At 47.1% G+C, this 14346-nt stretch overlaps 1 protein-coding gene across 1 annotated transcript; it reads right to left on the bottom strand.

Annotated features, from left to right (window-relative positions):
- Positions 1 to 457: 457 nt before the first annotated feature.
- On the bottom strand, positions 458 to 11108 carry LOC141116825 (gonadotropin-releasing hormone II receptor-like). Its single transcript, XM_073609277.1, has 4 exons — positions 10033 to 11108; positions 4808 to 5872; positions 3984 to 4188; positions 458 to 1576 (listed from the first exon to the last, which is right to left on the bottom strand). Exons 2-4 carry the CDS (start codon positions 5381 to 5383, stop codon positions 1083 to 1085), a joined length of 1275 nt encoding a protein of 424 aa, XP_073465378.1. The 5' UTR covers positions 5384 to 5872; positions 10033 to 11108; the 3' UTR covers positions 458 to 1082.
- Positions 11109 to 14346: the final 3238 nt, after the last annotated feature.

The following is a 14346-nucleotide window of genomic DNA, read 5'->3' as shown; positions in this document are numbered from 1 at the left end:
GCTGTACCCATTATGAGGGGTTCCCACCATCCCTGTGCTGAGTTCCCGGGTCTGTACACCCGCTGTGCCCATTATGAGGGGTTCCCACCATGCCTGTGCTGAGTTCCCAGGTCTGTACACCTGCTGTGCCCATTATGAGGGGTTCCCACTATCCCTGTGCTGAGTTCCCGGGTCTGTACACCCCCTGTGCCCATTATGAGGGGTTCCCACCATCCCTGTGCTGAGTTCCCGGGTCTGTACACCCGCTGTGCCCATTATGAGGTGTTTAACATAAACACAGAAGATGATGTACATGTAAAATAACGAGCAGGTCAATGATCTAATAAAATCAGGATTTAATGGTATCCGGCTACAAACACAACATACGTCTTGTAGAAGGACAATAACAAATCTTGCCTGTGACCACAAGAGGGCGCTGTCCACCCCCTCTCAGTCCCAGCCCCCTCACCCCCCCCCCCCCCCCCCCCCCCCCCCCCGTCTCTTATGGGTCTCATTATAAAACCATTAGCTCGGTAACTGTTGATTGCTATCATCAGAAATAATCACACTTATGGAGCCGCCCTAGGCGATCGACTTTTGACTTTGCACTGTAATTCGATGAAAAGACTATCAACCAACCATATCAGTTTTTGTAGAAACTCTTCGCCCACGTATTAAGACTTTTTGTTCCTTTTGTATAATTAATTTTCTTGGTAATTTCACCAATTGGCCCATTTTTTTTTTTACCACTTTTGATGTCGTGAAATTTATTCATCTGAAAAAAAGGTGAAATTTTGAGGCATAGTAAGCCGAGTGCAGTGCATCACTGGGTCCCTGTGCTTGTCTATGAAAAGCATAGCTGGTAGGAGGGGCCAGCGGGGTGCTGCACATAGTTTCTGAAAACATCACAGCACCCTTTAAAATGTAATCAAAGCTAATATTATTTTCTGTTTTGGATGGAGTGATGAGGGATTACAACCTCTGCTCTACCGAAAACACAACATTCAGGATCAACAAGACAACCACAATACCCTGAAAAAAAAGTAGCTTTCAGTTTGTTCTTTATGTTTTTGCCCGCCGGGTGACCTCCGATGGCCGCTCATTCACATAAAGCTCTCTACGATTTGACGCTTACAGTGTTCGCATTTCCCTGAATGGAGGCCCACTCCGGTCACCTCCAGGTCGAACTTGCAGGAGCCCCCCGAAGCACCCGCCGACCTCTTCAAGGGCACGGCGGCTGTGGAGATGCGGAAGGACCCGGTACCCAGCGAGGTCGCGTCGGCGTCCTTTCCCTGAGTGGCGCACCTGCAGACTCGTCGTATTTCCCGGCGGAAGTGGATGGTGAAGAGGCCGTAGATGATGGGGTCCAGGCATGTGTTGAAAAGGCCAAAGAGGAAGAGGATGTGACTGAGGGATGGAGGAACCTTTCGACTGGTCAGCATCTCCGGGGAGAACCAGTACCAGATCCCCAGGAGGTAGTACGGAGTCCAGCACACGATGAACGTCAAGACGATGACCAGCGACATCTTGAAAGTCCTCATCCGAGCCCGCGGGATGTTGTTGTAGGAGCGCCGGAGGTTGACTTCTCTGGAGGAGACTGGAAGAAAGAATAAATCAACTCAATGGACAACCAGGAAGTCAACGGTTGGGTTTAGCCAAATGGTCAGTCATGGAAGAGCAAGTCATAGAGAGGGGAGAGGAGCCACCAAAAGTCTGACTCAACTGATAATTATTTTTCCTGGCACCATACATATGGATTGGCTCAAGGAAAAGAGATTTAGGTAAGTATTTGATACAATTTTCTAGTTTCCTGGCACAAACATGGTAGTATACATATGGATTGGTGCCAGGATAAGAAAATGATGGTAATTAATTGATACGATTTTCAATTTCTCTGGCGCCAAGCCATATGTATGTGATTGGGGAGGGTGAAGATGTGGGGGTAGTTGCCAAAGCTAACCCATACACATAGACACCCAGGGGGGGATTAAAAGGACTTTCTCAGTACTGATATAACCACCATATGTATGCTGCCATGGATTGGCACCAGAAAAAGAAAATTACGGTAAGAATTTGATACAGTTTTCTATTTTCCTGGCATCAACATGGCTGCATAAATAACAACTGGCACTTGGAAAGAAAAATTCCGGTAAGTACTTGATACAATTTTCCATTTTACTGGCGCCAATCCATATATATACTGCCATGGATTGGTGCCAGGAAACGAAAATTATGGTAAGTATTTGATACAATTTTCCATTATACTGGTACCAATCCCTATGTATACTGCTATGGATTGGTGCCAAGAAAATTACGGTAAGTATTTGATACAATTTTCCATCTTACTGGCGCCAATCCATATGTATACTGCCATGGATTGGCGCCAAGAAAAGCAAATTACGGTAAGTATTTGATACAATTTTCCATCTTATTGGCGCCAATCCATATGTATGCTGCCATGGATTGGCACCAGGAAAATAAAATTTATGGTAAGTATTTGATGCAGTTTTCTATTTTCCTGGCATCAACATGCCTGCATAAATAAGAATTGGCACTAGGAAAGGAAAATTCCGGTAAGTACTTGATACAATTTACCATTTTACTGGCGCCAATCCATATATATATACTGCCATGGATTGGTGCCAGGAAAAGAAAATTACGGTAAGTATTTGATACAATTTTCCAGGTATCTGGCACAAACATAGCAGCATACATATCATATAGATTGGTGCCAGGAAAGGAAAGTTATAGTAAGTACTTGATACAATTTTCTTGGTGCGAATCAATATGTATGCTGCCATGGATTTGCGCCAGGAAAAGAAAATTACGGTAAGTATTTGATACCATATTCAATTTCCCTGCTACCAACATCGCAGCATACAAATAGATTGGCACCAGTAAAGAAAAATAACGGTAAGTGTTAGATACAATTTACCATTTTCCTGGCACCATTCCATATGTATGTTGTCATGGATTGGTGCCAGGAAAAGAAACATATGGTAAGTATATGATACAATTTTCTTGGCGCCAATCCATATATAGGCGCCCATGCATGGGAGCCAAGAAAAGACAAATACGGTAAGTATTTGATACAGTTTTCTATTTTCCTGGCATCAATCCATATGTATAATGCCATGAATTGGCACCAAGAAAAATTACGGTAAGTGATACAATTTTCCATCTTATTGGCACCAATCCATATGTATGCTGCCATGGATTGGCACCAAGAAAAATTCCGGTAAGAATTACTGTATTTGATACAGTTTTCTATTTTCCTGGCATTAACATGGCTGCATACATATAGATCGGTGCCAGGAAAGGAAAGTTATGGTAAGTATTTGATAGAATTTTCCTGGCGCGAATCAATATGTATGCTGCCATGGATTTGCGCCAGGAAAAGAAAATTACGATAAGTATTTGATGCAATTTTACTAGCGCCAGTCCACATGTATGCTACCATGGACTGGTGCCAGGAAAAGAATATTACGGTAAGTATTTGATACAATTTTCCATTTTCCTGGCACCAACATCGTAGCATACATAAGGACTGGTGCCCAGAAAGGAAAATTACGGTAAGTATTTGATACAATTTTCAATTATCTAATTGGTACTTTGTCTTTCAGACGGTTCAGGAGACTTACAGCCAACATATATCATTGTGGTGCAACATTTTATTACTATTGGCTGTCAGTGATAACGTGACACCTTAACTTTATTCTACATTACTACTGGCTCTCACTGATCACATGACATCCTCAAACCACCTGTTTCCATTACTATTGGCTGTCAGTGATCACATGACATCCCCCACATGGCCAGCTTTCATTACTATTGGCTGTCAATGATCACGCCTGACACAAACGGCAGATTTAATTACTATTGGCTATGAATGATCACATGACACTCTTACACGGTCTGCTTGCATTGCTGATGGGTGATCACATGACATCCTCACACCTCTTGTAGAGCCATGTGTCACAGCCGGAGATGCCGCTTCCCCTCACCTTCAGCCTTCTTCATCTTGCGGGAGATCTCCACCAGGATTCTTCCGTAGCAGAAGACCATGATGAGGAGCGGGAGAAGGAAGAGGCAGCAGAAGGTGAACATGTTGTACAGGGTCTCCAACCAGTGGGCCTTGAAGCTGCCCACCGTGGCACATTGGACGAAGTGGACTGGCTGTGACCGGCTCACCGTGTGGAACACAAACAGCTGCGGGGGGAGAAAAACATAACTATGTGGATGCGCTGAAAACATATAGGGTTACAAATGTTGCCACAAATATGGAAACTTTTTTTTCCTGGCGCAAACATGGCAGTATAAATGTGGTAGTATGTTGTCATGGATTGGGGCTAGGAAGGGAAATCTACTGTAAGTATTTTGATACAATTTTCTGTTCTCCTGGCACCAAGATGGCAGCATACAACCACATGTATGCTGCCATGGATTGGCGCCAGGAAAGGAAAATTACGGTAAGCATTTGATAAACTTTTTTGTTTTCCTAGCGCCAAGATGGCAGCATGCAACCACATATGCTGATATGGAGTGGCGCCAAGAGAGGAAAACTACGGTAAGTATTTGATACATGACATCGCTCCGGTCCTCCTAAATCATAGAGGTGGGGAGAGATGATCTGATGATCTCTCCTTACCTCTGTGACGAGCCACTCGAACCGTCGGATTGTTTCCCGGGCTCATCAGTAAGAATGGTAAGTCTGAGAAACACCGCGAGCGGCCAGACTTACTCATGCACATATGGTGAGGGATGTTTATATATATATATAAAAGTAGTGCTGCACTTTCAATTTAAACTGATTGAGATACCGACCTACCTGTGGAGTAGCCAAGAGTAAACTTAGTGTCCAAGCTACGGACAACATGGCCTTGTTCTTCTTTTTCGCATCTCCTATGCCCAACGGGTTCAAGATGGCGGCGTGCCGGTCAAGGCTGATCACCACGGTAACAAAGGCCGAAGAGTACATGGCCACCAACTTGAGGAACATTAGAATCCTGCAGGCCACATCGCCGGCATACCACTGGATGGTGACATTCCACACCGCATCCAGTGGCATCACCACGAAGGTGATCAGCAGATCGGCTGCCACCAGGTTGATGATGAGGATGCGGATGTGCGATTTCTTGCGATACTTATAGGTGATGGTCCATAGAGTGGCCATGTTAAAACAGGCGGAGGAAATGAAGAGGACGCAGGTGATGGCCACCCGGATCTTGGCAGCGGTGGAAAAGGTGGGAAGCACAAAGTGGTCTTCATTAAGGAAAGTTATATTGGGTCCATGCGGTTTCTCAAACCCATTGGCATGAACACAGCTGAAGTTGAAGCCTTTAAATGCGCAGAGACCCGGAGGAGCGGCCTCTCCATCTCCCATAGGTTGGTCACTAGCGTTCATCTTGAGTTCATGGTCAACACTTATCAAGTCTGTCCCACTTGGCAGAACATAGGTTTATTATGAATTTCAGATCCAAGTCAAGAGGACCTGTATTGGTAATGTTAGAGGGCACTTGTACAACTCTACCAAGGGTCATAGAAAGAACTTTTTAGAAAGTTTGGTAATGGGAGAATAATATAGTCTATACAAATACTTTCCTTCCTTTCTGAGGTCATGTTAGGTATCTCTGAACCTTCACACTTCCCAGAGTATATGAGCCAAAACGCTTGCCAATCGTCACCTCCAAAACAGAAACTGTATCCAATTGATGTTTTCCAGAAAGTCCTCTAACTCTTCAGTCGTCGCAAGGTTCTCCTCACCCAACATCCTCTCAAGGACAGCCGGAGATAATCCCCAGCATGTTCATAATGATGGTCTGCGGGTTGGTCTGCTCCTGGCTTTCCTGGTGGGGTGACTGACTATAAGGACCTCTGCTTCCAGCAATCACTTCTGAAAAGAACCAAAACACCATGTTAATGTATAACCATGAAATATGAACTGCCAACTTTGCAAAAGGTAGATGTGACGGAGCAATGTTCTGCAGATCTCTAGAGAGGTCCATGATGGAATTATCTGAAGATTACATCAATATGGATCTGTCAGGAGGGGACAGAGCAATGTTCTGCAGATCCCTAGAGAGGTCCGTAAAGGAATAATCTGCAGATTATATCAATATGGATTTGTCAGGAGGGGGATGAGACAGAGCGATGTTCTGCAGATCTCTAGAGAGGTCAATGATGGAATAATCTGCAGAATTTAATAATATGGATCGGTCAGGAGGGGGATGGTAGGGAGCGATGTTGTGCAGATCTCTAGAGGGGCCAGTTATGGAATAATCTGCAGAATATAACAATATGGATCTGTCAGGAGGGGGATGGCAGGAAGCGATGTTCTGCAGATCTCTAGAGAGGTCAATGATGGAATAATCTGCAGAATATATTAATATGGATCGGTCAGGAGGGGGATGGGAGGGAGTGATGTTCTGCAGATCTCTAGAGGGATCAGTGATGGGATAATCTGCAGAATCTATCAATATGGATCTGTCAGGAGGGGGATGGGAGGGAGCGATGTTCTGCAGATCTCTAGAGAGGTCAGTGATGGAATACTCTGCAGAATATATTAATATGGATCGGTCAGGAGGGGGATGGGAGGGAGTGATGTTCTGCAGATCTCTAGAGGGATCAGTGATGGGATAATCTGCAGAATATATCAATATGGATCTGTCAGGAGGGGGATGGGACGGAGCGATGTTCTGCAGATCTCTGGGGAGGTCAGCGATGAGATAATGTTTATAACTTGGCTGGGGGTGAGAAAGAGATCCGATTTATTCTGCCATTACAAAATCGATCCTCTCTTGTGAAGTTGGGCGGTTGATCATTTATTTATGGAGTGCGGGGAGCGCTCAGGTTGGGTGGTGGGGGTGGAGGGTTGGTAATGGTGAGGGAGGGTGTTGCTGCTTTTGTTTTTATGTCTCAGTGTGTGAAATGTTTCTCCTGATCTGTAGGCGTCAGAGGGAAATGAGGACATTGCGGTGACCTATCAGTCTGGTCAGATGAGACATTGGGATGTGGGTGGAAGCAGAAGAAGTTTTGTGACACATAAAAGACAAGTCATCCAGTCACATCTAACCGCCTCCCACACACAGGACAATCCAAGTGCAAAAGTTCCCCATTTTCAGAACATTTTTATTATCAGTCTGTTCAATGACTGCAACCTGAGTGCCGATATCTACGACTGGAATCTGGACTGGACGAGGTAGAAGGTCCTTTTATTTCTTGCGTTTGATACATTGTCAACGCCATCACCCCCAGACCCCTAGTGTTTTTCGAAATTCAACATATCTGGCACCCATCGGACCAAATTTACCTTACCATTATGAACTAAAATTAATAAATAACCTGCTCTGGCCGGAGTGTCACCACCTCAACCAGGTATCTAAACCAGCCTTTCTTGGCCTTGAAGGAACCCTTTAAATCATGTTAAGATCTCAGGGAACCCTTGCAATAACCAATTCATTGGTGTGTAGCCAGGCGCAGTCTTAATTCTCCACTGCAGGTGGCACTCAACCAGAGAGGCAATGAAGATGTGGGAGGAAGTCGAGAGGAACTCCTCTATGGTTTTCCTCGGTTACAGGGAGGCAGCCAATGAATGGCGGTGCCCCATGTGACTAGGGCAGCCATCCTGGGTCAGCCAGAGTCTATTTAAGACCCTGGCTCAGGGGCTGGGCACGCTTTTTGGTGAGTAGAGGTTAGGGACAGGTATCCTGTCTGTCACAGACAGTAAAAGTGATAGGAAAAAGTTCTGGTGGAGTAGGGAGAGAGCTGGGACTACGTCTACCTCTTCAGAAAGCCTGCCTTTTGGGACGCTCTCTGTGACAGATGCTGTTTGCATCTACAGTATCTCACAAAATTGAGTAGACCCCTCAGATTTTTGCAAATATCTTCTTCTATCTTTTCACGTGACAACACTGAAGAAATGACACTTGTCTACAATGTAAAGTAGTGAGTGTACAGCTTGTATAACAGTGTAAATTTGCTGTCCCCTCAAAATAACTCAACACACAACCATTAATGTCTAAACCGCTGGCAACAAAAGTGAGTACACCCCTAAGTGAAAATCTCCAGATTAGACCCAATTAGCCATTTTCCCTCCCCAGTGTCATGTGACTCGTTAGTGTTATAAGGTCTCAGGTGTGAATGGGGAGCAGGTGTGTTAAATTTAGTGTTATCGCTCTCACTCTCTCATACTGGTCACTGGAAGTTCAACATGGCACCTCATGGCAAAGAACTCTCTGAGGATCTGAAAAAAAGAATTGTTGCTCTACATAAAGATGGCCTAAGCTATATAAGAAGATTGCCAAGACCCTGAAACTGAGCTGCAGCACGGTGGCCAAGACCATACAGCAGTATAACAGGACAGGTTCCACTCAGAACAGGCCTCACCATGGTCCACCAAAGAAGTTGAGGTCACATGCTCAGCGTCATATCCAGAGGTTGTCTTTGGGAAATAGACGTATGAGTGCTGCCAGCATTTCTGCAGAGGTTGTAGGGGTGGGGGGGTCAGCCTGTCAGTGCTCAGACCATACGCCGCACACTGCATCAAATTGGTCTGCATGGCTGTCGTCCCAGAAGGAAGCCTCTTCTGAAGATTATGCACAAGAAAGTCTGCAAACAATTTGCTGAAGACAAGCAGACTAAGGACATGGATTACTGGAACCATGTCCTGTGGTCTGATGAGACCAAGATAAACTTTTTTGGTTCAGATGGTGACAAGCGTGTGTGGCGGCAACCAGGTGAGGAGGACAAAGACAAGTGTGTCTTGTCTACAGTCAAGCATGGTGGTGGGAGTGTCATGGTCTGGAGCTGCATGAGTGCTGCCGGCACTGGAGAGCTACAGATCATTGAGGGAACCATGAATGCCAACATGTACTGTGACATACTGAAGCAGAGCATGATCCCCTCCCTTCAGAGACTGGGCCGCAGGGCAGTATTCCAACATGATAACCACCCCAAACACACCTCCAAGAGGACCACTGCCTTGCTAAAGAAGCTGAGGGTAAAGGTGATGGACTGGCCAAGCATGTCTCCAGACCTAAACCCTATTGAGCATCTGTGGGGCATCATCAAACGGAAGGTGGAGGAGTGCAAGGTCTCTAACATCCACCAGCTCCGTGATGTCGTCATGCAGAAGTGGAAGAGGACTCCAGTGGCAACCTGTGAAGCTCTGGTGAACTCCATGCCAGGGCCGATCCTGGGCAGGTGCGCAGGTTGCACCGCACCCAGACACCGTGGGGGGGGGGGGCAAAGTGTCAGAGTGCCCCCCTCCCTCCTCCTCTCCTTGTTGTGTGCAGTAGCTGATGTCAGTGACGTGACACCCCCCCCCCCCCCCAGCCACTATCTAAAGGGAAGCCAGTAAAAACGTGATTCAACCAGGGGTTTTTCCACTCAACTGCTAGTGTGAATGAGCCCTAAAAGCCGCTCCTGGGAAGTGTGACGTGGACAGAAGGCAGCATGGAAGCAGATGGAGAGGATGGGGATGGGGGGCACTAAAAAGTCAGAAACCTTTTAAATTATTATCCAAATGTGGGAGAGGAAGGGGGGAGGTCTCTCTCTTTAGCTGAAACCATACAGTGCAGAGGGGGTTGGGGTGGACTAGCTCCTCTAGTCATTCAGCTCTGGGTATAAGCTGAGCTTCAGTTATTGATCTCTGCTTTTTTTCAGCAATGCAGTTAAGATTAGCCCAGTTAACACCTAAAAGGAGCTTAGAGCGCCATCTGCTGGCTGGAAATCATGACGATTTATGTAAGACCTCACTGTCAAAACTGTGTATGAAGCCATACAGTGCACGGGGGGGGGGGGGGGGGGGGGGGGTAGACTAACTCCTTTAGTCATTCAGCTCTTGGTATAAATCTGAGCTTCAGTTATTGATCTCTGCTTTTTTTTTTTTTTTTGCAGCAATGCAGTTAAGATTAGCCCAGTTAACACCTAGAGTGCCATCTGCTGGCTGAAACATGACATGTAAGATCTCACATTTACCTCACTGAAAAAAAAAAAAAATGATAGGGCAATGGCACAGAATGGGACCAGAGTTATGGTAATAATAGTACTCACCGGTACTCTCCCAGGATTCTGACCGGTCAGCAGCTCCGCGATTCTTCTGCCTCTTTACCGGCTCTGCACCACACACCTGTATAGGAAGCCCATGGTGTTGGTGGGATAGTGGAGGAGGTGGGATAGCGATGGAGGTGGGATAGCGATGGAGGTGGGGTAGCGAGCTGTGTTATAGCAGTAGTGGGATGGCGGTGGTGGGATAGCGGTGACGGTGAGGTAGCAGTGTGGGATGGTGGTGACGGTGGGGTAGCGGTGACAATGGGATAGCGGTGACGGTGGGGTAGCAGTGGTGGGATGGAGGTGACGGTGGGATAGCGGTGACGGTGGGGTAGCGGTGGTGGGATGGCGATGGTGGGGTAGCGGTGACGGTGGGATATCAGTGATGTTGGGGTAGCAGTGGTAGGATGGTGGTGATGGGATAGCAGTGACGGTGGGGTAGCAGGGGTGGGATGGCAGTGGTGGGGTAGCGGTGACGGTGGGATGGCGGTGGTGGGGTAGAGGTGAAGGTGGGGTAGAAGTGATGGGATGGTGGTGGTGGGGTAGAGGTGACGGTGGGATAGCGGTGACGGTGGGGTGGCAGTGGTGAGGTAGCGGTGTGACGGTGGGATAGTGGTGACGGTGGGGTAGAAGTGGTGGGGTAGTGATGGCGGTGGTGAGGTAGCGGTGACAGTGGGATAGTGGTGACGTTGGGGTAGAAGTGGTGGATGGCGGTGGTGGGGTAGCGGTGATGGTGGGATATCGTTGACGGTGGGATAGCGGTGTCTTCTGCTGCGACGTCTTGCTGCAGAGGTCCTGTTCAGGAACTGTTGGAGGTGATCGCACCCCTGTTGGTGCCAAGTTCTGTATCTGATATTTTTTTTATATGCCCAGACAGTTCAATTTTTCAGGAAAATCTTTGGAGAATTCGGCTCACGTCCTCTGGTCCCGGCAGCAGAGGATGGTCTCGGACGTAGTCTGCAGTCTCTCCCCCTATAGAGGTCATTCACTCATTGAAGATGTGTGCCGAGATTCCTCTTCTTCTGCTGCTCCTTTTCTGGAGAGACGACCCCCCCCCCCCAACTCCCCTCTGTGCTGCAGCTGAGGACACCGTCACCTTTCCCTCTTCACCCCAGCCGCTTCTGTATTCCCCCCGGTATCCCCATGACACATCGCTCTGCAGATCCTACGTGGGCTCCGGGAACTGAGACCGTTCCAAAACGCTGCGGAGAACTCAAGGAGCAAATGGATTGGCAGCGGAGTCCCCCCCCCTTCCTATAAATAGACTGCAGACGACCCCCCCCCCCCTCCCTGTATTACTAGCAGGTCCATTCTATTCCTGACACCGATATGGACTTCTTACACACGGTGTGATGTCAAACCCAACTCTGATAGGACGCCGAACACCCATCACTGCTATAGAGTGTAAGCTCCTGGGACCCCTTCCTGTTCTATCTGATCAATTACAATGTATCCATTATCCTACTGTGTGTGTGCCTCAAATCCAGAGATCTGCAGAACATCGCTCCCTTCCCTCCCCCTCCCCTGACAGATCCATATTGATATATTCTGCAGATTATCCCATCACTGACCCCTCTAGAGATCTGCAGAACATCGCTCCCTCCCATCCCCCTCCTGACAGATCCATATTGATATATTCTGCAGATTATTCCATCCCTGACACCTCTAGAGATCTGCAGAACATCGCTCCCTCCCCTCCCCCTCCTGACAGATCCATATTGATATATTCTGCAGATTATTCCATCACTGACCACTCTAGAGATCTGCAGAACATCGATCCCTCCCCTCCCCCTCCTGACAGATCCATATTGATATATTCTGCAGATTATCCCATCACTGACCTCTCTAGAGATCTGCAGAACATCGCTCCCTCCCCTCCCCCCTCCTGACAGATCCATATTGATATATTCTGCAGATTATCCCATCACTGACCTCCCCTCCCCCCTCCTGACAGATCCATATTGATATATTCTGCAGATTATCCCATCACTGACCCCTCTAGAGATCTGCAGAACATCGCTCTATCCCATCCCCCTCCTGACAGTTCCATATTGATATATTCTGCAGAATATCCCATCACTGATCTCTCTTCAGATCTGCAGAACATCGCTCCCTCCCCTCCCCCTCCTGACAGATCCATATTGATATATTCTGCAGAGTATTCCATCACTGACCTCTCTAGAGAGCTGCAGAACATCGCTCCCCTCCCCTCCCCCTCCTGACAGATCCATATTGATATAGTCTGCAGATTATCTTATCACTGACCCCTCTAGAGATCTGCAGAACATCGCTCTATCCCATCCCCCTCCTGACAGATCCATATTGATATATTCTGCAGAGTATTCCATCACTGACCTCTCTAGAGATCTGCAGAACATCGCTTACTCCCCTCCCCCTCCTGACAGATCCATACTGATATATTCTGCAGATTATCCCATCACTGACCCCTCTAGAGATCTGCAGAACATCACTCTATCCCATCCCCCTCCTGACAGATCCATATTGATATATTCTGTAGAATATCCCATCACTGATCTCTCTTCAGATCTGCAGAACATCGCTCCCTCCCCTCCCCCTCCTGACAGTTCCATATTGATATATTCTGCAGAGTATTCCATCCCTGACCCCTCTATAATTTGAGGGTCACACGGGGGGGGGGGAACGGCAGTCTTTTTACAGATGAGGCGGATTCCGGGTTTCTCTGATCTGGAATAAAATGAAGATAATGATAATAATTATCCGGATAATTTTATCACCTGGATGTGAATGGGAGAAATGAAGCAATAAAGGGGCACTAATTGTTCAATGAGACAAAAGATAACAAATGCAGATTTGGAGCTGAATGGTGATTTGTAAACAGGTAACTTTCAGTAGGAAGGGAGAAATGCAAAGACCTGTAATCATCGGATGTACAGTATCTCACAAAAGTAAGTACACGCCATCAGTCACATTTTTGTAAATTTTTTCTTCTATCTTTTCATGTGACAACACTGAAGAAATGACACTTTGCTACAATGTAAAGTAGTGAGTGTACAGCTTGTATAACAGTGTAAATTTGCTGTAAAGGTCTACAAGGTCTCAGGTGTGAATGGGGAGCAGATGTGTTAAATTTGGTGTTATCGCTCTCACTCTCTCATACTGGTCACTGGAAGTTCAACATGGCACCTCATGGCAAAGAACTCTCTGAGGATCTGAAAAAAAGAATTGTTGCTCTACATAAAGATGGCCTGGGCTATAAGAAGATTGCCAAGACCCTGAAACTGAGCTGCAGCACGGTGGCCAAGACCATACAGCGGTATAACAGGACAGGTTCCACTCAGAACAGGCCTCGCCATGGTCCACCAAAGAAGTTGCACGTTCTCAGCATCATATCCAGTGGTTGTCTTTGGGAAATAGATGTATGAGTGCTGCCAGCATTGCTGCAGAGGTTGTAGCGGTGGGGGGTCAGCCTGTCAGTGCTCAGACCATACGCCGCACACTGCATCAAATTGGTCTGCATGGCTGTCGTCCCAGAAGGAAGCCTCTTCTAAAGATGATGCAGAAGAAAACCCGCAAACAGTTTGCTGAAGACAAGCAGACTAAGCACATGGATTACTGGAACCATGTCCTGTGGTCTGATGAGACCAAGATAAACGTATTTGGTTCAGATGGTGACAAGCGTGTGTGGCGGCAACCAGGTGAGGAGGACAAAGACAAGTGTGTCTTGTCTACAGTCAAGCATGGTGGTGGGAGTTTCATGGTCTGGGGCTGCATGAGTGCTGCCGGCACCGGGGAGCTACAGATCATTGAGGGAACCATGAATGCCAACATGTACTGTGACATACTGAAGCAGAGCATGATCCCCTCCCTTCAGAGACTGGACCGCAGGGCAGTATTCCAACATGATAACCACCCCAAACACATCTCCAAGACCACCACTGCCTTGCTAAAGAAGCTGAGGGTAAAGGTGATGGACTGGCCAAGCATGTCTCCAGACCTAAACCCTATTTATCATCTGTGGGACATCCTCAAACGGAAGGTGGAGGAGCGCAAGGTCTCTAACATCCACCAGCTCCGTGATGTCATCATGGAGGAGTGGAAGAGGACTCCGGTTGCAACCTGTGAAGCTCTGGTGACCTCCATGTCCAAGAGGGGTAAGGTAGTGCTGGAAAATAATGGTGGCCACACAAAATATTGACACTTTGGACCCAATTTGGACATTTTCACTTAGGGGTGTACTGACTTTTGTTGCCAGCGGTTTAGACATTAATGGCTGTGTGTTGAGTTATTTTGAGGGGACAGCAAATTTACACTGTTATACAAGCTGTACACTCACTA

This window comes from Aquarana catesbeiana, linkage group LG13 (genome assembly GCF_042186555.1).
Source record: "Aquarana catesbeiana isolate 2022-GZ linkage group LG13, ASM4218655v1, whole genome shotgun sequence".
In the NCBI taxonomy this organism is placed as follows: Eukaryota; Metazoa; Chordata; class Amphibia; order Anura; family Ranidae; genus Aquarana; species Aquarana catesbeiana.
The sequence above is the reverse complement of the archived record's forward strand: the minus strand, read 5'-3'. Positions and strand labels throughout refer to the sequence as shown.